This window comes from Phyllostomus discolor, chromosome 10 (assembly GCF_004126475.2).
Source record: "Phyllostomus discolor isolate MPI-MPIP mPhyDis1 chromosome 10, mPhyDis1.pri.v3, whole genome shotgun sequence".
Classification (NCBI taxonomy): Eukaryota; Metazoa; Chordata; class Mammalia; order Chiroptera; family Phyllostomidae; genus Phyllostomus; species Phyllostomus discolor.
Genome location: NC_040912.2, coordinates 30,156,568 through 30,180,463, shown reverse-complemented (window position 1 = coordinate 30,180,463; position 23,896 = coordinate 30,156,568). Strand labels below are relative to the sequence as shown.

Sequence of the window (23,896 nt, the reverse complement as noted above, 5' to 3'; positions counted from 1 at the left end):
GCCAGAGAGATGGAACCCAAAGAACAGGGGGAACTTGCCACCTGTATTGACAGGTGGCAAGGATGGACAGAGAAACAGCTTCATTTGTAAATGGGAGAAGAGGATGGACGGAGCTCAGGCTTGTGACTACTTGGTTGTCTTCTCTCCCCTTCCAACACAAAGTGAGGAACTGAGAGAAGGGCAAGAGGTACAAGGAAATAGGCGTGTGTATGTGTGTAGGGGGCTACATGGAGGATGGGAACAAAACAGTTACCTTCCACATAATACACATTTGTGGACACCAAGGTGAGGGAAGTGGCACTCTGTGTGGAGCTCTGTGCCGGAGTTCAGTAGCCTAACAGGGCTTTGTCTCCCATGTTCATCTTACATCTCTGCTTTCACAGTGATGAAATAATTCATGATTCAGAAAGTTCATGGGAGTGATAGAATTAAAATAGATGTTATTGGCCTATAACCAGTAATGATGTGACCAGTGGATATGAATGGAAACCTCTTAATTAAATGTTATTCTGAAAGCACATCTTTAAAACATTGAAAGTTGACTCCACTGTGTGCCAAACCCTGATGTGTAGACACGTTTCATGCCTTCCCTAGGCTTATAATTTATTTGGGGAGATAAAGCCAAAATATGTGACAGAGGTAACCCAATAATGTCATCACAATGCCACAGGAATAGAGGAAATATCAGAGAAATATGAATAAAAACATTTGAGCTAGTATATCTTATATAACTTCTATGTCATATGCTAGAGGGCCTTCAATGGAAAAGCCCAGGTAGAAGGATACTCTTTCTATGTTGCCACCACTTCTGAGTGGACCTGAATAAACAGATGTTACTGGTATTTTTATTTTTTTCTCTGTTCCATATTCGATAGAGATTTTCTTGCCTTCAGCCAGACCAGTGAGACGACGCAGGAGGTCTTTGACTTCCTCTTTTTTCCACACATCTCCACTCTGCCAGAAGGAATTTATATTTTGTACTTTACTGAAGTGCTGCTCTATCTCTGCCTTGTGAACAAGACTGTTGAGCCCCTTCCGCTTCCCCAGGTAGAAGAGTGTGCTTGCCTGCTTGGACCTGCACATTCTCCTGTACTGTCTATTGAAGGATCTGTTTAAGGATGAAACATACTTTTCCATTAGCTTGGCATCTTCATCTAGTTCTTCACTTTCTGGCCAGAACAGCAGGCAGGCCAAGAAATAAGGGTCTGGATATAGATGACTTAGTTCTACAAATTGTAACACTTCTCGGAGCTGTTTTTTAAGTATGTTAAGTGGCTGAATGGACTTGGAGTTGGGTTTTAAACAGTTGAGAATAATGTTGGCCAAAATGAAATTTTGTTTCTCTTTTGCTAGCCGTTTATGTGGATTTTGCTGAAAGAGGAAAGTGTACTGGTTCACTATGTTTTCCATAGTGGTTGCAGCATATTCATGATTAGGGTTAAGATATTCTAGAAGTCCAGAAAACTTATCTGCTCTCAAAGCTTCTAGGCTTTTCCTACAATTCTCCTCTTGGAGTAATTGACTCTCTTTGCTTTGTAATGAATGCAAATCCAAAGGGCAGAAAAGTTCCACGTATTTACTGAAACAACGACTGATTTTCTTGCTTAATAAGATTTCTACTGTTTCTTTTAGCATATTCCTTGTTTTTAAAAGAACTAAATAATCTGTAAAAAAGTCAAAGCACTTTTTCATATCTGACTGCAAGTTCTTTAAGTAAGATGTGAAATTGTTAAGAGCCAAATAATATTCATTTCTTGGATCTGTAGGAATATCCCCCTTTCCTGATAAAAATTCTGCCATAGCTTTTTTAGAGGATTCTTCTTCTTTGTGGAAACAGGGAGTGAGCTGAAGAATCTGAATAGCGTAAAGACCAACTTCTACTTCACCCAAGAAACCGGCCGTATTATACATGTCATATTTTCTTTGGGACTTCTGTGGGTACCAGGTCTCTGTTTCATAGTCTTTCCTATCAGTTTGCTCCTGGGATTTTTTGAAAGCTCTTGCTGCATTTTCAGCAGCTTCCAGGAAATGTGTTAGATCATTAACAGTGATATCCCTGCAGTTTTTGTTTTCATCCAACCACCATTTGATTTTACTTTTGTACACCTGGCCAAGTGTATCTGAGATATAGGAATTTTTAGGGGCTTTATTCTTGGCCTCATTTGCCCAGTAGAGAGCAGTGTCAAAGTCTTTCTCTTTAATGTAGAAATGTCTTGCTAAGGCCTGACAAATGAATGCATTCTGTGGGAAGCGAACACTTCCTTGTTTCAAGACCTTTTCAACATCATCATTCTCTAAAGCTTCAATTAATGGAGAAAACAAAGTGTCTGTTTCATCTCCATACTCTTTGCGCTGTCTTGTAAGCAGAAGGGTTTGCACATAATGTTGGAATTTATCTTTTCCTATTCCAGAATCATAGAATAAATTCTCTCTCAATAACATCAATGCAATTTGACACTTATCCAAGTGGTAGCTGCTTTCCAGCTCTTTGAGACAGCAACTGGCAACCAGAGGGTGAATGATGCGCACGCCTGCATATCCGCAATATTCGGCAACTTCCGTGTTGATTAGAAGTGTTGAATAGGTTCCCATCTTGTCCTCTATGCTTTCAGGTTTCCAGGGAGTATGAGTGCATGTGATTCCCAAAAATGTTTCACACTGTGACACTGAAATTGTAAAATCAGTAACATAAGAGTTGAGTAGAGCCAGGAAAGAAATGAGTTGTGCTTCCTTGCTGTTGATATTCTGTCCTTTTAGGATATTCTTGACTACATTTTCTACATATGATTTATCAAAATTTTCTTTCATGATCATGAAGGAATAAAAGTTTTCACAGTTCTTATGTTGCTTTTCAATTTCCTCCAGTTTGGCCTCAAAAGCTCTTTGTTCCTTGGCAGAAAGCTGGTGTTTTAGTGCAATACTGTCTGCTAGTTTTGCACTTTGATCAGGATTCTGGGATCTCATGCAGTTTAATATAATTACCAGTGTTTTTTCATATCTCAAACCATATGTTACTAAAATGGAATGGATCCTATCCTGTAGAATGCAGACGTTTTCCTGTTCTTCAAAGTCATCCACCAGGAGAAGTACAGGAATGTAGTCCTGAGGGCTGGTAGCCTTGTAGGTAATCAACTTGAACACTTGTTCTGCAGTTTCTGCAAAATCAGTTCCTTTGTTTTTTAACATGGCACACCTGAACTTTTTCTTTAGGTCCCAGAGGACATTCATGGCCAATGTAGTACCCCCACAGCCTGGATGATGGTAAAGACTGATAATTTTTACAAATAATGGTTTAGGAGACTCTGCCTGACGCTGTATCAGATCTTTAAGGTTCTCATAATTATCTCTTTTGACAAAAGCTGAGGAATAATTTTCAGAAGAAAAATAGAAGTTCCACCAGGACACTTTGCCACCTCGATAAAAGTGCTCTTCTTTTTTTTTCTTAAATTCTTGGAACTTAGATTTGTTTTTCTCGATTTTTGTGTCTTTACACTCATTTTCACAGAGAATTTCCAGTGCGGTCAAGATATCCTCTTCTTTTTTGTCTAAGATAATGGAAGAAGATCCACGGGATGGCAGGAACCGTCTTGATGACTGAGTGACTGGTTTCAGCTTAAGGATGGTACTGTTTATCAATTCTAAATTTAAAGTGGAAACACTGTGGTCTGCTAATTCATCTGCAATTGTCAACCTGGCTTGTAGTAGATCTTTCCATCGTTGATGAATCTGTGAGTTTACACAGATACACAATATACTTTCCATTCCTTTGAGAGCTTGGTAGAAAGCAGAGAAGGTTTCAAGGAGTGGGTCTCCTGGGCTTTGCACTGGAGAGAGCAATAGAAACACTACCAGAAATTTCCCTTTTGTCATGACATTTTCATCTGTGAGAAATAAAATCAGTTGCCTGACTTCAGAAGCTCTTTCTTTCTGCCATAAATGTGGTTCTAGAGGCTTAAACCTCTCCTCTTTCAAGTCTGATCTGCCATTGCAAAAGATCCAGCTGGTCTGATCATGAAGATTCAGATGAGATTTTTTCTCCATTATGGTAGCTGTCTTTTCCTCATATTGACTTGGAAAGTGAAGATTTGCCACCCGGCTTTTTTGGTAAGCTTTGGCCACCCCCTTGCACTCAGATTCAGGATCAAAGTCCAATACAGCAAACCATTTAATTTCCCTTAGGAAATCTAAGTTTTTTGTTTGGTTTGGATGGCATTTATTTGTTACGAGAATATACCAGATGTAGTATGAATTATCCAGTGACTCCCGGTTTCCTATGAGAAGTTTAACCAGCTTTTGTCCTTCACTCTCCTTCTTATTTGCCTTCGCCTCATACTTTTCTTCAGCCTCTTTTCTAGACACTGCTAGTGACTTTAACTTTTTAAAAAATGCTTTGAATTCCACATCCCGTCGCTTGACATTGGCCCGGATATCCTTAGAGCTAGCCCCTTCTCTCACAAACAATGAAAGTTCTTCGCTTTGTTTCCATGTTTCATTTTCATAGGTTTGCATCATAATGTAGAAATACTTTTCTTTACATACAGAGTGTTTTGGAATAACATCTACCTCAATGACAAATCTGTCAGATGGTGTACTGTCCTGCAGGAGGACTTCCACAAACCTTGGCTCCCGAATGCACTTCCTGGCTTCATTGATCTCACTGTCTTCAAAATATTTTGTGATCATTTGATTGAAGTGGTCAATGAAGGCAGCTTTACTGGTGACTTTCACACCAACAATTTCTCCATGGGGTTTGTCCTTGACCCCAAAATGGATGGTGCCATTGGTGCGTGAATTCATACAAGCTGATGCGAATCGGAAGACTTCATTGCTAAATTTCATCCTAATGTCCTTTTCTGTGGCCGTGTCTGTGTGTGTGAGGGCTTTGTACTCATGAATGGGGTCTATGAGATTGCCTGGTCCTGTTTCAGGTGGTAGGAGGTAATGTTCTATGTACCGATGGCTGCTCTGGGGCTGATCAAAAGGATGTGGCATGCAAGTCAGCTGTTCAGGTTTTAGCTTATTATTTTTTCTGTCTTCAGTGGTTGCTACTTCATTTAATGCATTTTCTTTCATAAGAACTGATTCTTGTTCTTTGGTATCTCTGGTCTTGCTGAGATTATGATCACTATTGGATGACACTGATTTTCCCTGTTCTTTTTTTGTGTGTTGTACCTTTTTATGGTGTTCTTTTTTGCAGGGTTTTCTATGATCTACTTGTCCAGAAGTGTGGTTGTCATTTTCAGGGAGATTGTTACTCAATTTGTCATATGCTCGCTTTATCAGAAGTGCTGGGCCTCGTGGTAGCCCCATGTCTCTAAGATCCTTCTCAGTTAATTCCTGCAGGACTAATCCTGTCACTTCTTCATGGAAAAGAATCTGTCCATATTTTTCCTCAATCTTAAGGTCTTTGGTTACCCATTGTTTCACATGCTCTTTGTTCCAGTCTTTGATCATTTCAGGTATATTTAGTTGTTCACCCATATCAGAGCTGCAACCTCCTTCCTTGGAAAAAGTAATACAGGAAGTATTTTAGTGTGGTACTTTATCATTGAAGTCACAGAATCAATTATACATGTAAAATTTCACATAAACAACATCTATAAATATTGTTCAAGGTTCTATTCTTATACTGCTTGGAACTTATTTTAATTGTTTTATATTCCAATTAGTGCCATTGTTTCCTAGATGATTATAATGTGATTACAAAATAAGCAGCAGCTTTTATAATTGCCTACTAGGAGTACACACTCCTATATCCTTATTTTCCCTTTTATACTTAACATGGTGAAAGGCTTTTTTTAAAAAATGTAAATCAAAACCAGAATCTTAAATAATAGAGAAATTGGCTCCCAAGATAAATGTTGCACATGAACTTTAAAATATGAAACTGGATAAGTGGAGGTGGGTTGGAGAATAGTAAACTTCATTTGCAGCTAGGAGACTGGCTATTTTTCCTACACAGTCAAAGCTGTTGGTAAACATATCACCTGTTGTCCTTTTGAAACCAAGCTAGTAGGCCAGCCAAGGCTGGAGCTTTGGGCGATGTGGTAGCAAAATGTTAGATAATTGATTTGGTTGGCTATTCTTGTGGTGTTCAGAGGTACTTCAGCTGAAGTTCAAAGTTGCCTGGCTTGCCTGAAATGAGATAAGGAAAATAATACGCATTTTTAACTTTATTAAAACCATTTTAGCCTAAATTATTGATATGAGACTAATAAAGTTGTCACAGTTATGCACTTTGTTAAATTGCAAGAGCTGAGTATCCTTGAACACCCTAGATTAGGGGTCCTCAACCCTGGCTTAACATTAGAATCATTGGGGACTCCACATTCAGGTAGTCTTATTAATTTTTTTTCTTTTAATTTTAATCATGGTTCAAGTACAGTTTTCTCCCTTTTATTCCCATTCCAGCCCACCCACCCAACCCTCCCCACCTCCCTCCCATTACCCCCCTCACCGTAGTTTTTGTCCATGTGTCCTTTAAATTTGTTCCTGTAAACCCTTCCCATTCTGCCCTGAAATTCCCTCTTCTCTCCCCTCTGGTCACTATCAGCCTGTCCTCTATTTAAGTGTCTTTGGTTATATTTTGCTTGTTTCTTTGTTTTGTTTAGGTTCCTGTTAATGGTGAGATCATATAGTATTTGTCTTTCACTGCCTGGCTTATTTCGCTTAGCATAATGCTTTCCAACTCCATCCAAGCTGTTGCAAAGGGTAGGAGCTCCTTCTTTCTTTCTGCTGCATAGGGGTACATTGTGTAAATGTACCATAGTTTTTTGATCCATTCATTTACTGATGGGCATCTAGGCTGCTTCTAGCACCTAGCTATTGTAAATTGTGCTGCTATGAACATTGGGGTGCAAAGGTTCTTTTGTATTGGTGTTTAGTGTTCTTAGGATATAGTCCCAACAGTGGAATTGCAGGGTCAAAAGGCAGATCCATTTTTAGTTTTCTAAGGAAGTTCCATACTGCTTTCCATAGTGGTTGTACCAGTCTGCAGTCCCACCAACAGTGCACTAGGGTCCCCTTTTCTCCACAACCTCTCCAACACTTGTTGTTTGTTGCTTTGTTTATGATGGCCATTCTGACTGGTGTGAAGTGGTATCTCATTGTGGTTTTAATTTGCATCTCTCTGATACCTAGCGATATTGAATATTGTTTCATGTGTCTTTGGATCTTCTATATGTCCTCCTTGGGGAAGTGTCTGTTCAAGTCCTTTGGCCATTTTTTAATTGGGTTGCTTGTCTTCTTAGAGTGGCGTCATGTAAGTTCTTTATATATTTTGGAGATTAAACCCTTGTCTGAGGTATCATCGGCAAATATGTTTTCCCATACAGTTGGTTCTCTTTTTATTTTGATACTGTTTTCTTTAGCTGTACAGAAGCTTTTTATTTTGATGAGGTTCCATTTGTTTATTTTTTCCTTTATGTCCCTTGCTGTAGGGGACAAGTCAGCAAAAAAGTTTCTGCATGAAATATCTGAGATTTTCCTACCTACGTTCTCCTCTAGGACTTTAATGGTGTCATGTTTTATATTTAAGTCTTTTATCCACCTTGAATTTATTTTTGTATAAGGTGTAAGTTGGTGCTCAAGTTTCTAGTCTCATTAATTGTTAAAGGGAGTGGAGTGGAGAATTTTTTGGAGTATTCTATTGTACAGATAAGGTTGGGAGCAGTTCTCAAAATGTAGTCTCTGGATTAGCAAAAAGCATCAGCCTCATTTGGAAGATGGCTAGAAATGAATTTTTCAGGCTCCAACCCTGATCTATTGCTCCAACCCCAAATCTGAATTAAAAAGACAAATCAATAATGTTGTTTACATAAGGGAAAACAAGGGAGGAAAAGTATTAGAAGGATAGACTAAAAGCATGAAGGATCAGGCAAAATATTATGTAAATGGAGGAAACACAAACATTTAAAAAACTTTTGAGTTTTTTAAGTGAACGATTTAAGGGACTAGGATTAAACAACATGTAGTGTATAACAAGTCACCAAACCTAGCCAGATTGAAAATTTGACCCATTTGTGTTTGGAACTGCTTGCAAAAACTTCCTGGTGAGGTCTCCTGGAGGTCGAATGTGAACAGTGAGCTAAACTGAGGCCTCAGTCTGCAGTCCTATGACTGGCCAGAGAGAAAACCCATGCTCATTATTTCTGGAGTGAATATCATAAGCCTACCCAAATCCTTTACCCCTTTTATAGGTGCACATCCACTGGGCATAGGACCTGCTACTTGCCTTGATGAAACTTGTCTCACTGCCTTAGTGTCTTGAATCACATTAGTCACTCTGACTTCAGTCTGTAGAGCACACCTAGTGCTGAGCCAGGTAGCAAAACTTGGAGCAACTGGAAAAAATGAACATTATAAAAATATTTCAGATGATCAATCCTGTTTACATACAGTGTAGATGGAAGAGGTGTTAGAGGTCCACAAATATCAGTGCATATATTGTTACTAGAGATAAGTATTATTTCACCTTGAATTGTATTATTTGTTTATTCATTCAACAAATGTTGATTGAGCACCTGTTATGTATCAAATATTTATTAAGCACCTGTTAGGCATCATGCTCAAGAAAACAGCAGTAACCAGAAGAAATGTGAAGTTTCTTCATAGTACTTACAATCTAATGGAGGAAAAACCACACATACACACACACTCACTGAAAAGACTTTATCACAATGACAAATTGTGATAAGTACTTTGTGTAAGATACAGCCAGGGAACTAGGACCTGTGAGTAGGAGGGGAGTATCACTTGGAGCACAGTGGGGACATTGTACAGTGAAGTTAAAGGAGGGCTGCTAGTATAGTGTGTGAGTCAGGTCAAAGGAGACAATCATGACATATGGAATCGGATCTGGTAGACTACCAAAGGTCTATCTGGTGGGTATGAGGAATATTGGTGAGGTGGTGCTCCAACCACAGGCAGCATCTGCTTCTCCCAGAGCCAGGTACTGGTCCTACCAAAGGGAATTCTGGGAAGAGGGCATAACAGACAAGTAGATGTCTCCTTGACTCTGGGATCTTGGGAGGCTCATCCCTGATCCTCCTGTCTCCCCTGCAGTGGCCTTGTCACCTCAGGTAAGACTGAAGGGAGAGGCTCTGCCTCACCTGTTTATAAGCACTGTATGAAGGCAATAGTATAAGCAGTTATTAGTAAATGTATTTCTAATGAAAGATTTTTGAAGTTACTGAGAGAAAAGGCAGAATAAAAAATATGACTACCATGTTATTTTAAACTTTGGTGTTGAAATATTATATCTTTAAGAATTTGCTGAATACTTGCTTTTTATAAATTTTAGTATATTGGGTTGGCCAAAAAATGGTTTAGTTTTTCTTCAAAAAATAGAAGACACATTTTTCATTTTCACCAATGGCTTCATTGATTTGGGTATTTTAAAAATATATTTTATTGATTATGCTATTAGAGTAGTCCCAGTTTTTTCCTCCCCTCCGCTTCCACCCAGTACCTCCAGCAGTACTGCCCTCCCCCACCAAGTTCATGTCCATGGGTCATGCATATAAGTTCTTTGGCTACTGCATTTCCTATACTGTTCTTGACATGCCTTTATTTTGTACCTACCAATTTGTACTTCTTAATCCCTGTACCTTCCTCCCCATTTTTCCTTCCCCCCAACTGATAATCCTCCAAATGATCTCCATATCTATGATTTTGTTCCTATTCTTCTTTTTTTTTGCTTAATTTTTAAATTAAATTCAGTTGTTGATGGTTGTCAATTTGTTGCCAGTTTAATGTTCATACTTTTGATCTTTTTCTTTCTGAATGTGTCAGCTATCTCCTGCATGGTAGAAACTTGATGGTTCTCAATTAATGTCTCAATTTGATTGCTGTCAACTTCAGCTGAACTACCAAGAGCATCATCCAGCAAGACATCTCCAGCATGAAACTTCACAAACCACTTTTGAGATGTTCAGTCAGTCACAGCACCTTCTCCATATACACTGCACAAATCTTTTTTGTTTCAGATGCTTTTTTACCTTTCTTGAAATAGTAAAACATATGTCAAAAATGTTGCTTATTTTCTTCTGTCTTCAATATGAAAATGGCTACACAAAATTTACCATTTTTGATTTTTTTTTTTAAATGCATGCTGTCACAACATTCTTACAAAGTTGTCTAAGTGAAGTTAAAGATAACTAGGCACTACTAGAGCCATGTTATCAAAAAAAAACAAAACCCAAACGAACTTTTTGGCCAGTGCAACATTTTGACCTCCATCTGTAGACAGCTGAAGGGAGGAGGCACTCATGCCCTCAGACACTATTCCTGTCATGATTCATGGTGGCTCAGTAGACATGTAGATGATCATTTCAGTATGTTGGACTTTCACCCCATTGTCTGCTTCTCATCTAATGATCTTGACCTCCACCCATCTCCACGTTCATGGTCACACTATTGACCTTACCATGACTGTTACTAATTGATTTGTGTGAACCTTCCACCCCCTGAAATTCATATGTTGAAGTTCTAGTGTCAGTACCTCAGAATGAGAGCTTGTTTGGAGATAGGCCTGGTGCAGATGTAACTAGGTAACCTGACACCATTAGAGTGGGCCCTGACTCAATGTGACTGGTATCATTATGAAAAAGGAAAATCTGGACCCAGAGGCACATACATAAGGATAACACCATGTAAACATGAAGCCAGAGATTGCGGTGGTGCCTCTATAAGCCAAGGAATGGCAGAGATTGCTAACAAGCCACCAGAAGCTAGGGGAGAGGCATGGAACACCTTTTTCCTCACAGCCCTCAGAGAGAACCAACTAATTCCCAGATCTTGAAGACATCCAGCCTCCAGAACTGTGAAGCAATGTATTGTAGTTCTTTAAGCTACTCAGTTTGTTATACTTTGTTACAGCAGCCCTAAGAGACTAATAGAATCATTAGTAGTTTACAAGCCCTCCATCATCTTGGATTCAAATATTTAACTGCCGCCTCCTCACCTTACAGTCACTACTGTTAGTGCTTAAACTCTAATGTGTCTTTATCAAGACCTTTAATCCATTGATCCTATTACTTTCTCACTTTTCCTTACCACCCCTTATCATGTCCTCACACCCCCTCTCATTCAAATCTATTTCCAACACTGCAGCCAACACAATCCTGTTTAAACATTAAGTATAATCATGATACACTTATGTTCACTGTCTTGAGGCTTACAAAGTCCTTTAAGAGCATCATCCAATTGAATTTAAATCCTGAAGTATTTGCATATTTTTAAACAGGAGGGATCTTTTTATTTGTCAATAACTACCTACTGTATGCAAATAAAGGGGGAACAGTGGTGATTAGGGAAAAAAAGTCATTAACTTTTTTCTCCTTTTCCCAGTCAACGTGTTTTCCCATTCATGGTATAGGGGATTTGGACCAGAATCAGGATTGTCTTGGTTGTTGCTATTTCTTGTTCTGCTTCTTCAGGTGGGTAAAGGTGTTGCTCTGGGTAGAGCTGGGGAGAAGACCTCCACCTTACCTCCTCTCTTCTGGTCTGGGAACAGTCTGAACCCCAGAGTTCTCCTTATGAGTACTAAATTTCAGGATCTGTGTCCTAAGGACTTTAATTTTCTCTCTGGGGGCGATCCGGAAGGTCAAGGTAGCAGCATAAGCAAAGGTGCCCAGCCTGTCTCTAGGAGGCTGGGCCTAGCAGCTTGAAAGCGTCCCTACATCCAGGAAAGGGTTCCTGCAATCCTGGCTGGACACCAGCAGGCCCACACCCTGCTCTGATGTTACTCAGAACTGAAACTACAAAGCAAGTGAGTTTCATTTTACAAAGTACATGTTAAAATTATGTATTTCTTTTTCACATAGTCTCTGTACCAGCTAGTTATGAAGGAAAGCCTGAAATAAAATAATTAAACTTTGATGGTCTTAGTCTTTAATGTAATGTAAACTTATATCATCTTGATTATATAATAGGACAGAGTGTGGCATAGCTGTGCTTGGCTGTGTTGGATGAGTTTCATTTCCTTAAGAATTTGCAACAGTCATGTTCCGGAAAACCTCTCCAAGGAAGTAAAGGTGTAGGCAGAACACACCCAGTCTTTTCCTAGTTTTGGCTGAGGATGTATTTGTTGAGAATCTGTTATATGAAAAAAATTATGTCATAGCAAATTAAAATGCAGTTGGTTGGCCTGTTGCTTAGGAACTGTTTATGGGACGTATTTTCCCCTAAACTTTCTACTATGAGAATTTTCAGACATGCAGAAGATTTGAAAGAATAGTAAAAGGAACATCTTTTACCTAGCACATCTCTTCTATATTTAAATATTTTAATAAAATAATCAATCATAAATATGTATGATTTCCCTCCCTCCCTCCCTCCCTCCCTCCCTCCCTCCCTTCCTTCCTTCCTTCCTTCTTCCTTCCTTCCTTCTTCCTTCCTTCCTTCCTTCTGCATTCTATGTGTTCATCATGTCTACCTCCACATTTGTTCAATGTGGAGCACATCCTGTAAGTTGTATCTTCAAAGCATGTCCAGCATCTGGCCACTGGCCACCACCCCCACCTCTGCCACCTGGTCCAAGCCTCCACCTTCTCTCCCTGGATTACAGGAGTAGCACCCTCACTAGTCTCCTTCTTGCTGTTTTTGTTCCCTCTTGTGAATTCTAAACACAGCAGCCAGAATGAGCCTGTTTGAATGTAAATAACATGCAATACTCTGTTCAGTCCCTCCCAGTGGCTTTCCACTTGACTCAGAGTGAAAGCCAAGCTCATTGTGAACTCAAGGCCATACAGGACCTGGCACCCTGTTACCCCATCTTACTTTTATTTCTCTCTCTTAATCAGGCCCAGCCCCCTGGTGTCCTTGCTGCTCATTGCAGGCAGTACCTGCTCCTGCTCTGGCATTGCACTTGTTTCCTTTCCCTGGAATGTCCCTGGATTCCCACCTGGTACAGGGCTGCACTGCACTCAGGTCTCTTATCAAATGTCACCTCCTCACAGAGGCACTGCGTGGCCCACCTACAGAAAACTGTATCTCGTTACTCAATATTTCTTACTTCCCTTCTGCTTAAAAAAATCTACTTATGTCTTATTACAATCAAATGTTCCATATACTTTTACCTATTTGTCTTGTTTATTCTCTTTCCCATCCATTATTCTGTGTTTTTGATGAGAATGGGAAGTTTTGTGCTTTTTGTCCACTATTTTACAGTGCCCAGAAAATAGTAGCTTCTTAACAAAAATTTATCTGATGAATAACATTTCTTAGAGTAGTTAAAAATAATGAGTTTTTGAAAACCCTTGAGTTATCAGTGCCTGTGGGCCCAAGGATCAGGGCAGTTATTTCATTTGGCTAAAATTCCAGACAGAAATCTGGAACAATCTTCACTGTGCCACCTGTTTGGCCAGAACTAACTCTACCTTCAGTCTTCTGGTAACAAAGAGTGAAAAGGCAAGTTATCAAAAGGAAAGGAACATTAATAAATGTTTTCTCTTACAGTCCTCCCAGGTACCCCGGTTTCATAATATCCCATTTCAATCTTCTGCTCTGTCTCTAAACAAGGCCATTACTCTTGCCAAGTTTTCCCCAGAGGAGGTCCCTCTCTACTGCAGGTCCTTGGTGTCAGAGCCTCAGTGCCTCTGCTGTTTTCTTCTGCTGCCTCTGCACAGGGAGGCTGGCCCTGGTGAGGGGCTTGCCCCTTTCTGCAGACACACTCTGATTGGGTCTGATGAGGCAGTACTTTCCCTTTGCCAGAGTTCTCGTTCAGTAATTTAACCATTCACTCTCTCTGTGAAGACACCTTGAAGACTGTGAGGACAGAGTCCAGATGTTCTCTTTTAGTTTAGCCAGTGATTACACTATTCAAACTGGGCTCCACACTCTCCAGCTGAAGCAGCCCATCAGGACATTTCCACTGCAGTCCATCCCTTTTTCTTACAGCTCTTTGTCCTCTACACAGCTGGGGCCTCATTGTGTGCTATGTTCCATGTAGGGGCTGCTACATGGGGAACTTGGTGCCCCCTAAAAGGTGACAGTGTTCCCTCACTTCCTTTTGTTCAGATTCTGCTAATACATACTGGGAGATAGTAAGAAATACTCTTCTCTGTAATATCATTGACATTTATTCTCTCAACTCTGGAGCTTTCTTTGTATTAAAAGGTAGAGTTGACAATATTTTGGTTCAATATAATGTAGTAAAGTCTTCAGTAATACCCTTGGACTGATAATGTCAAAAGTACTCAACTGCCTTCTCCCCCCACATGGTAACAGTTGTGAGCATATAATGATTTGCACCTATTGTATTCAATAATGCTTCTGAAATAGTTTGTATTTTATCAACTTTAAGAAAATCTGCATATATATTGTTGGAGCTGAGTAACTATCAAAATCATCATGACTGTTGTGCACAGTTGAAAATGACTTGACCTGGGTTGGGAAGATGGCGGCTTTACTCTAGGCAGCGTTTTTCTCGGCTTCTGTGAAGAGGGGGCAAACTTGCGGATCGGTGCAGAAACAGAGCAAGTGGACTAGGTTACCAAATCACTTTTGAAAGCAGGACATCAAAAATTATTGCCCTCACTGAAAAACCAGATGGTAAGGAGACTGCTTCAGGACAAAAGGGGCCCAGGGATCAGTGTGGGGTCTAGGGGTGTGCAGACCCCAGGCCCGCCCGGGGCTCCGAGGTCTGCCTAAGGGCTTCCGGGAGAGGGAAGTCACTGCTCCCTCCCCTGAATACGGGGGGTGAGCAACTCCAGGGGAGAACATGTTGCCAGAAGGAACAGATTGGCCAGTTGGACTGGGAAAAAATCGCCCAGGGACTATGAACACCCGCCCAGAGACCTGAGAGAAGTGAGGGCCTCTAGCCGACAGGACCAGGGGCAGCCTGGGAGAGCGCCCGCACCCCTAGCCCGGTGGAAGTGCAGATCAGTGGAGAGCACAGAGCCGGCCGCGCTCAGCTGGCGCCCTATAGGGAGGCACTGCGATCCCGGGAGGGACGTGGCGCTTGGTGCGTTCCTACAGTAGTGGCTCAGAAATTTCCAGCCAGCCCAACGGGTGAGCCGGGAAAGGCGCGAACACCCAGTCGGAGTGCAGTTCAGCGGGGAACATGGAGCTGGAAAGGGCTTGGCTCGTGCAACATCTGGAAGACTGACCCTCGCACGCTGTGAACCCCGAAGGGTCGCGGTGAGGTGCTTAGGTAGATCCTAGATCCCGAATCTCAAAAGTTTGGGGGAGGGGCGCGCCCTTTTATGATTCCCAGGGAGGGCGCAGTGAATCCCAAAACGCCGGGGGTGCCTCCTGAGATCATAGAGCTGGAACCCTGCAGGACCCCGGAGTCCGGAAGAACATGGAAGTGAGATCCAGAGAGCCAGTGTGTTCGGGAGTGCCCAGGGTACCTGACAGACTTGCTGAGATCTGGCTGGGAGAGAGAGAAGCATTTCAAAGGTCCCTCAGCCAGCTGAAGCCAGCAAGATCAGAAAAACTGGCCTGGCCAGTTAGAAACCAACAAGAGTTTTTTTTGTTGTTTTGTTTTGTTTGGTTTTGTTTGTTTTTTTGTGGCTGTAGTTGGTTGACTGATTTTATCTTGTGTTTTATGTGACATTTTACTTTTCAATTCTTATTATTTTTATCTCGCAATCCCTTATGTTTCTCTTCCATTCATCCTAATATTATTCTTTCCACTCCAAATTTCTCTCTCCTGCACTACATCTTCTGCTTTTCTTTCCTTTTTTTAAATCTTGCAAGTTACTGTAAATTTGTATTACCTTTTTCTCACTTTTCCGACATTTTTTATTTTAATAATATTTTGGTATTCTTTTTCTTTCTGTATAATCTTCTTTGCTTGGCTGGTTATACTGTCATTTGATAGGTCCCCCCTGGTATCTCAGTCACAAGGTGTTGATAAGTTACTATCCTTCATCTGTGTTCCATTAATACACCTCTCAAGGTTCTATACTCTTTATTTTTGTTATCTAGACCTCATAGATTCTGCCACAACACTGTCACTTTACTATTACTGCTAGTAAGACTTAGTCTATACAATTGTAAATGCTTCTCAATACCCCTACCTGATCTCAGCCCACTTTGCAATTTTCTGAACTATACTATTGTGGGGGTTGTCTCTAATATTTTACTCACTACTCCTATATACTAAGCTTTAGTCCAACCCTACCTTAGAATCTGACCTCCCACAGCCTCACAGCTTTCTAGATCCAACTAACAATCCTCTCGTCCCCAATAAGAGTCTTACCTTCTTTCCATCCTTTCTAAAACGTGGATAGCAGGGTGGAGGATCACAGTTAACACTATAAAAAGCCAAAGGATAACCCATCTCTTCTCTACTGGCTGCTAATGTAAATATCATAGTATACTGTCTTGCTGTTTTAAACCATTTTGCCTTACTCCTCCAACTGATCACAAAAAAGAGTAGGGGGAAGCTGTGAACATCAGGATACACAAAGGAGATTGCACCACTGCATCTCACAAATATTCTACCACAGAAGTTCACACCATAATTACAGGGAATCAGAACAGATCAAATTAACAAACAAGAAGAAAAAAGAAGAAACCCACGAGCAATGAGAAAACAAAGAAACAACCCCCAATTGAAGGGAAACAAGGAAGCCTCAGGAAAAATGCTAAATGAAATAGAGGCAATTCAACTATCAGATAGTTCAAAACAATGATTACCAGGAAGTTCAATGAACTCACAATGAGCTTTCAGGAATTAGAGGGAAACTACATCAATCTCACTGCAAACTACATAAACATGAAAAAGGAAATAGAAACTCTCAACAAAGGTCAAGAGGAAATGAAGAATACAATTTCTGAACTGAAGAACACAGTAGAAGGAATGAAAAGCAGGATCGATGAAGCAGAAGATCGGATTAGCAAGCTGGAGGACAAAGTAGAAAACAGCATCCAGAAAGAGCAAGAAAAGGAAAAGAGGCTCAGAAAGAATGAAGAGGGATTAAGAGAAATTCAAGACAATATGAAATGTAATAATATCCGTATAATAGGGATACCAGAAGGAGAAGAAGAAGAGCAAGGGATTGAAAACCTAGTTGAACAAGTAATGAAGGAGAACTTCCATAATTTGATGAGAGAAAAAGTCACACAAATCCAGGAAACACAGAGAGTCCCAATCAAGAGGAACCCAAAGAGGCCCACCCCAAGGCACATCATAAAATGGCAAAATTTCAAGACAAAGAGAGAATCTTAAAGGCAGCAAGGGAAGAAAAGGAAGTAACATAACATACAAGGGAGCCCCAATAAGGCTAACAGCTGACTTCTCAATGGAAACACTTCAAGCCAGAAGAGAATGGCAAGAAATACTCCAGGTAATGAGAACCAGAGGTCTGCAACCAAGGCTACTATATCCAGCAAGGCTCTTGATGAAGATAGAAGGCCAAATAAGAAGCTTCCCCGACAAAAGAAATCTAAAAGAATACACCTCGACCAAACCAGCCCTGCAAGAGATTCTAAAAGGACTGCTTTAAGGAAGGGAAGGAAAAGAGAGAGAGAGAGAGAGAGAGAGAGAGAGGAACACACGTACATAAAAGACAATGAATAAGTACCTATCAATAATAACCTTAAACGTAAATGGATTAAATGCTCCAATCAAAAGACATAGAATAGCTGAATGGATAAGAAAAAATGACCCACATATCTGCTGTCTACAAGAGACCCACCTCAGGATAAAAGACCTACACAGGCTGAAAGTGAAGGGCTGGGAACAAATCTTCCAAGCAAATGGACAGGAAAAAAAAGCCGGGGTAGCAATACTCATATCAGACAAAATAGACTTCCAAAAAAGGTCCATAAAGAGAGACCCAGAAGGTCACTTCATAATACTCAAGGGAAGAATCCATCAAGAAGACATAAATATTGTAAATATATATGCACCCAACATAGGAGCACCGAAATACATAAAGAAAATCTTAGAGGACTTCAAGAAAGATAAGGACAGCAACACAATTATAGTGGGAGATTTTAACACCCCACTATAAAAAATGGACAGATCTTCTAAACAAAATATCAACAAAGATATTGTGGCATTGAACAATACCCTTGATGAAATGGACTTTACTGATATATACAGAGCCCTCCATCCAAAAGAAGCTAAATATACATTCTTTTCAAATGTACACAGAATATTCTCAAAGATAGACCACATGATAGGACACAAAACAAGCCTCAAGGAGTTCAAGAAAATTGAAATCATACCAAACATTTTCTCAGACCACAAGGGACTGAAGCTAGAAACCAACCCCAAGGAAAAAAACCCAAAACACTCAAAATCATGGAGATTAAATAGCATGCTGTTAAATAATGAATGGGTCAAGAATAATATTAGTAAAGAAATCAAAAGGTTTCTGGAAACAAGTGAAAACGAACTCACAACAACCCAAAACTTATGGGACACAGCCAAGGCAGTCCTGAGAGGGAAGTTCATAGCGATACAGGCCCACCTAAAAAGGTTAGAAACATTCCAAACAAACAACCTAACCCTATGTCTACAAGAACTCGAGGAACAACAACAAAGGCAGCCCAGAGCAAGCAGAAGGAAGGAAATAACCAAGATCAGAGCAGAATTAAATGACATAGAGACCAAAAGCACAGTTCTAAGGATCAATGAATCCAAGAGCTGGTTCTTTGAAAAGATAAACAAAATTGACAAGCCTTTAAGCAGACTCATCAAGAAAAAAAGAGAGAAGACCTAAATAAACACAATCAGAAATGAAAGAGGAGAGATTACAACAGATACCACAGAAATACAAAGGATTGTAAGAAATTACTACAAAGAGCTGTATGCCAAGAAATTTGAAAACCTAGGTGAAATGGACAAATTTCTAGAAAAATATAATCTTCCAAAACTCAATGAAAAAGAAGCAGAAAGCCTGAATAGACCAATAACAGCAGATGAAATTGAAGCAGTAATCAAAAAACTCCCAACACACAAAAGCCTGGGACCAGATGGTTTCACAGGAGAATTCTACAAAGCATTTAAGGAAGAGCTAACCCCTATCCTTCACAGACTATTCCAAAAAATCCAAAAAGATGGGAGTCTCCCAAACTCTTTTTATGAGGCCAACATCATCCTAATTCCAAAACCAAATAAAGACACAACAAAGAAAGAAAACTTCAGGCCAATATCACTGATGAACATTGACGCTAAAATCCTCAACAAAATACTGGCAAACCGCATCCAACAATACATTAAAAAGATCATACACCATGACCAGGTGGGATTCATTCCAGGGATGCAAGGATGGTTCAATATTCGCAAGTCAGTAAATGTAATACGTCACATAAACAAAAGCAAAGACAAAAACTACATGATCATATCAGTTGATGCAGAAAAAGCATTTGATAAGGTACAGCACCCATTCATGATAAAAACACTTGGCAAAGTGGGAATAGAGGGAGCATTCCTTAACATAATAAAGGCCATATATGAGAGACCTACAGCCAACATCATACTCAATGGGCAAAAATTAAGATCAGGAACAAGACAAGGCTGTCCACTTTCACCACTTCTATTCAATATAGTACTGGAAGTTTTAGCCACAGCAATCAAACAAGAAAAAGAAATAAAAGGCATCCAAATCGGAAAGGAGGAAACAAAACTGTCACTGTTTGCAGATGACATGATAGTATACATAGAAAATCCTATAGACTCTACCAAAAAACTGCTTGACCTAATAAATGAATTTGGCAAAACAGCGGGATGCAAAGTCAATATCCAGAAATCAAAGGCATTTCTGTACACCAACAATGAAACAGCAGAAACAGAGATCAAGGAAAAAATCCCATTTGAAATAGCAAAAAGAAAAATAAAATATCTAGGAATAAACCTAACCAAAGAGGTAAAAGACCTGTATTCAGAAAACTACACAACACTGAAGAAAGAAATCAAGGAAGACACAAACAAATGGAAACATATACCGTGTTCATGGATTGGAAGAATTAATATCATCAAAATGTCCATACTACCCAAAGCAATTTACACATTCAATGCAATTCCTATTAAAGTACCAATGGCATATTTCACAGACATAGAACAAACACTTCAAAAATTTATATGGAATTATAAACAACCCCGAATAGCTGCTGCAATTTTGAGAAAGAAGAATGAAGTAGGAGGGATCACAATACCTGACACTAAACTATACTACAAGGCCACTGTAATCAAAACAGCCTGGTACTGGCATAAAAATAGGCACATAGACCAATGGAACAGAACAGAGAGCCCAGAAATAAGCCCAAGTCTCTATGGTCAATTAATATTTGACAAAGGAGGCAGCAACATAAAATGGAGTAAAAATAGCCTCTTCAACAAATGGTGTTGGGAGAACTGGACAGCCACTTGCAAAAAAATGAAACTTGAGCACCAACTTACACCATATACAAAAATAAATTCAAGGTGGATAAAAGACTTAAATATAAAAGGTGACACCATTAAAGTCCTAGAGGAGAACGTAGGTAGGGAAATTTCAGATATTTCACGAAGAAACTTTTTTACTGACTTGTCCCCTAGAGCAAGGGACATAAAGGAAAGAATAAACAAATGGGACCTCATCAAAATTAAAAGCTTCTGCACAGCCAAAGAAAATAGTACCAAAATTAAAAGAGAACTAACTGTATGGGAAAACATATTTGCCAATGATACCTCAGACAAGGGTTTAATCTCCAAAATATAGACTGTACTCTAAGAAGACAAGGAATCCAATTAAAAAGTGGGCAAAGGACTTGAACAGACACTTCTCCAAGGAGGACATACAGAAAATCCAAAGACACATGAAACGATGTTCAATATCGCTAGCTATCAGAGAGATGCAAATTAAAACCACAATGAGATACCACTTCACACCAGTCAGAATGGCCATCATAAACAAAGCAACAAACAACAAGTGTTGGAGAGGTTGTGGAGAAAAGGGGACCCTAGTGCACTGTTGGTGGGACTGCAGACTGGTACAACCACTATGGAAAGCAGTATGGAACTTCCTTAGAAAACTAAAAATGGATCTGCCTTTTGACCCTGCAATTCCACTGCTGGGACTCTATCCTAAGAATACTAAAACACCAATTCAAAAGAACCTATGCATCCCAATGTTCATAGCAGCACAATTTACAATAGCTAGATGCTGGAAGCAACCAAGATGCCCATCAGTAAATTAGTGGATCAAAAAACTATGGTACATTTACACAATGGAATTCTATGCAGCAGAAAGAAAGAAGGCGCTCCTACCCTTTGCAACAGCGTGGATGGAGCTGGAAAACATTATGCTTAGCAAAACAAGCCAGACAGTGAAAGACAAATACCGTATGATCTCACCTTTAACAGGAACCTAAATAACAAAACAAAGAAACAAGCAAAATATAACCAAAGACACTGAAATAGAGGCCAGGCTGACAGTGCCCACAGAAGAGAGTAGAGGGAATTTAAGGGGACAGTAGGAAGGGTTCACAGGAACAAACTTAAAGGACACATGGTCATAAACTAAGGGGAGGGTGGTAATGGGAGGGAAGTGGGGAGGGGTGGGAGGGGGGACTGGATTGGGAGTAAAAAGGAGAAAACTGTATTTGAACAATGATTAAAATAAAAAAAAAAGAAAAAAAAGAAAATGACTTGATCTAACACTTGGCTTCCTAGGGGCCCTCGGTCTCTTGTTTTGAAAACACTGTGAACATAAATTTTATTGGTAGCAGTAACATTAATTGTTGGCAAAGGAGTGGCAGGATGCTATTCTGGAGTGATTACTCCACATTTCTCTCTTTAGTTATTGCCCAAAAAGTACCAAATTAACAGAGCTGTTAGGAACAAGCACTGGTACGCCCCCACCCCCATCTGGGGGAGGGTCCTCAGTAGCACTCCAGACACCCCTGCCCCATGGGATTGCTCTGCTTGGCAGGATCTTGCAGTTGATAGTAGGGGAAAGGCACTCGGGAAATCCTTGCTCTTGCCCAGGAAGACTACATGCACACGCCTTTAATGGTCTGCAAACTGAAACTACACCCAAACAAGTTAAATTTCACTTCCTGTAGTTGTTTTCATTTTAGTGTTTAACTAAATTGCTGTATGAGATGAATTTGAAAGAAACACTTACATAGAAGAATAGCCTCTGCTGTACATCTTTGATGAAATGTGAAACAGTTAACAGAACCAAAGTTGAGTTCAGCTGCCTATTGCCTCCAATAGGCCAATTCTAGAGATAGAATCTTGTGAGAAAGAAAAGAGGTTTTTACTCAAATGCTGCACAGTCTGGGAGAATGGCAGGCTCTGGTATCAAAGCCCACCTCCTCCAGAAAACCCAGAGAAGAACCCAGCTGTCATCAGCCAGATCAGAACTTAAGGCAGTGTCCAGAGTTCCTTCTCTCATTTAAAGTACCATAATTTTGGAATTGAAGGCAGTCACTGAGTGGTCATCCAGGCACCTCAGCTTTTCCCCCAACCACTGCTGCTTCTGGCTCCCTTTTGGAACCCACATGTAGGTCCAGTGCCACCATTTGTCATATGGCTTCCAGGTCCAGATGGTCCCACAAATGTACCAGCAAGCATGATCACAAGTGGTGTCCCTTCCTTCCTTTGGTATCATATCATTTCTGGTGTGGGAGGGCCCAGATACTTTCTGAAAATGCCCAAATAATATCCAAACTTCCACTCACTCCAGCAGGGTCTGCACCCCACCAATTCCTTCTTTTCCTCAGGCCAGACTGGCAGGTTTCTCTGTCTCGCACCCACCCCTGCCACAATGCTGACCTCTAAGGTGCATGTTCCTGCCTTTCCCTGGTCGCACCCCCATCAGGTACTGTAAGGGCATAGGGGGGCTTCCTCTCGATATTCAATTTTCTCACTAGCCTTGCGTGTGCTCAGTGCAGTGCTCTCTTTTGTTGCCATCTTCCCCAGGTGCACAGGATCTGCCACCAAGCTATCAATATCAAAATTTGAAGTTAACATGAGATAGAAATTTCTATAATTGCACAGGACCTTGGTTCCTTCACAATTTTTAACCTTATATTTTTGAACTTATTCACATTGTTTCTCTAATCATCTTTCACACTCTACACACAAACAAAAAACTCTCATCACTGTAAGTACACTTAAAAACTTGCCTCAGTTAAATATATTGATATGTATTTTGTTCTTATGTAGTTCTAATTAATCTCAGTATTTTTACAAGTAATGTTTTGCATACAAACACATGTATTTATATAAAGGCTACAGTTGGAGTTTTAAAAACTTGCTGTCCCCTCAGAAGCATAAAAATAAGGTTTGATTCAGCAACTTACCAGGATTTTCCTGAAAGCTTTCTCTTTTTATATCAAAAACTTGAAACAGTTTCTTTTAACTTTGGTTTCCTTATTCCTCTTCTGATGTCTGGGAGACAAATATTTGTAAAGATCCTTATTTAAAAATTAAGCCATTGAGTTGTGAAGTTTTCTGTGTCCCGATATGTGGACTCGACCTGAGGATGTGGGAGAGGTGCAGGGCAGAAGCAGAATGAGGAAGCAGAAACGATGCTCTGACTCTTCCTGAGAGTGTATGAGCGCTGCAGGGCAGAAGTGAATGAGAAGCAGGAACAGGAAGTTTCAGTTTCATTTGAGACATATTTGTTTGGATTTGGAAGAATGTAAGATATTTAAAAATTGACATCGTAAAAATTATCAATAAATTTGAATGATTGCTTAGAAACTATTCATTCACCAGGCAGAGTTTAAGTGATAAGAATAAGAAACTAGAAGGGGGTGTGGAAGGTAGAAATATACAGAAAAAAGAAAACAGAAAGACCTAGAGAAAATTAAAATCTCAGTGTGATTTAATCAGCTGTTATGGGCTAATCGTGTCCCTGAAAATGCTATGGTGAAGTCCTAATCCTCAGCACCTCAGCAGGTGACTGTATTGGGAGACAGGGTCTTTAAAAGGGTAATTATGGTA

At 40.1% G+C, this 23,896-nt stretch overlaps 1 protein-coding gene across 6 annotated transcripts in view; it reads right to left on the bottom strand.

The window, feature by feature from the left end:
• Positions 1 to 423: 423 nt before the first annotated feature.
• LOC114507944 (sterile alpha motif domain-containing protein 9-like) overlaps positions 424 to 23,896 on the bottom strand; it is a 56,553-nt gene continuing 33,080 nt past the window's right edge. The window contains exons 2-5 of one of the 6 annotated variants that reach the window (XM_036010612.1): positions 23,251 to 23,338; positions 22,068 to 22,166; positions 8,234 to 8,342; positions 424 to 5,502 (exon numbers count right to left, since the gene is read on the bottom strand). In XM_036010612.1, the coding sequence (XP_035866505.1) occupies positions 724 to 5,481 (4,758 nt within the window). In that variant the 5' untranslated portion in view covers positions 5,482 to 5,502; positions 8,234 to 8,342; positions 22,068 to 22,166; positions 23,251 to 23,338 and the 3' untranslated portion in view covers positions 424 to 723. Of the gene's footprint in view, positions 5,503 to 5,987; positions 6,136 to 8,174; positions 8,343 to 22,067; positions 23,156 to 23,250; positions 23,339 to 23,896 lie in introns of those variants that run through there. The other 5 variants (XM_036010614.1, XM_036010615.1, XM_036010613.1 and 2 more) reach the window with 5 other exon arrangements.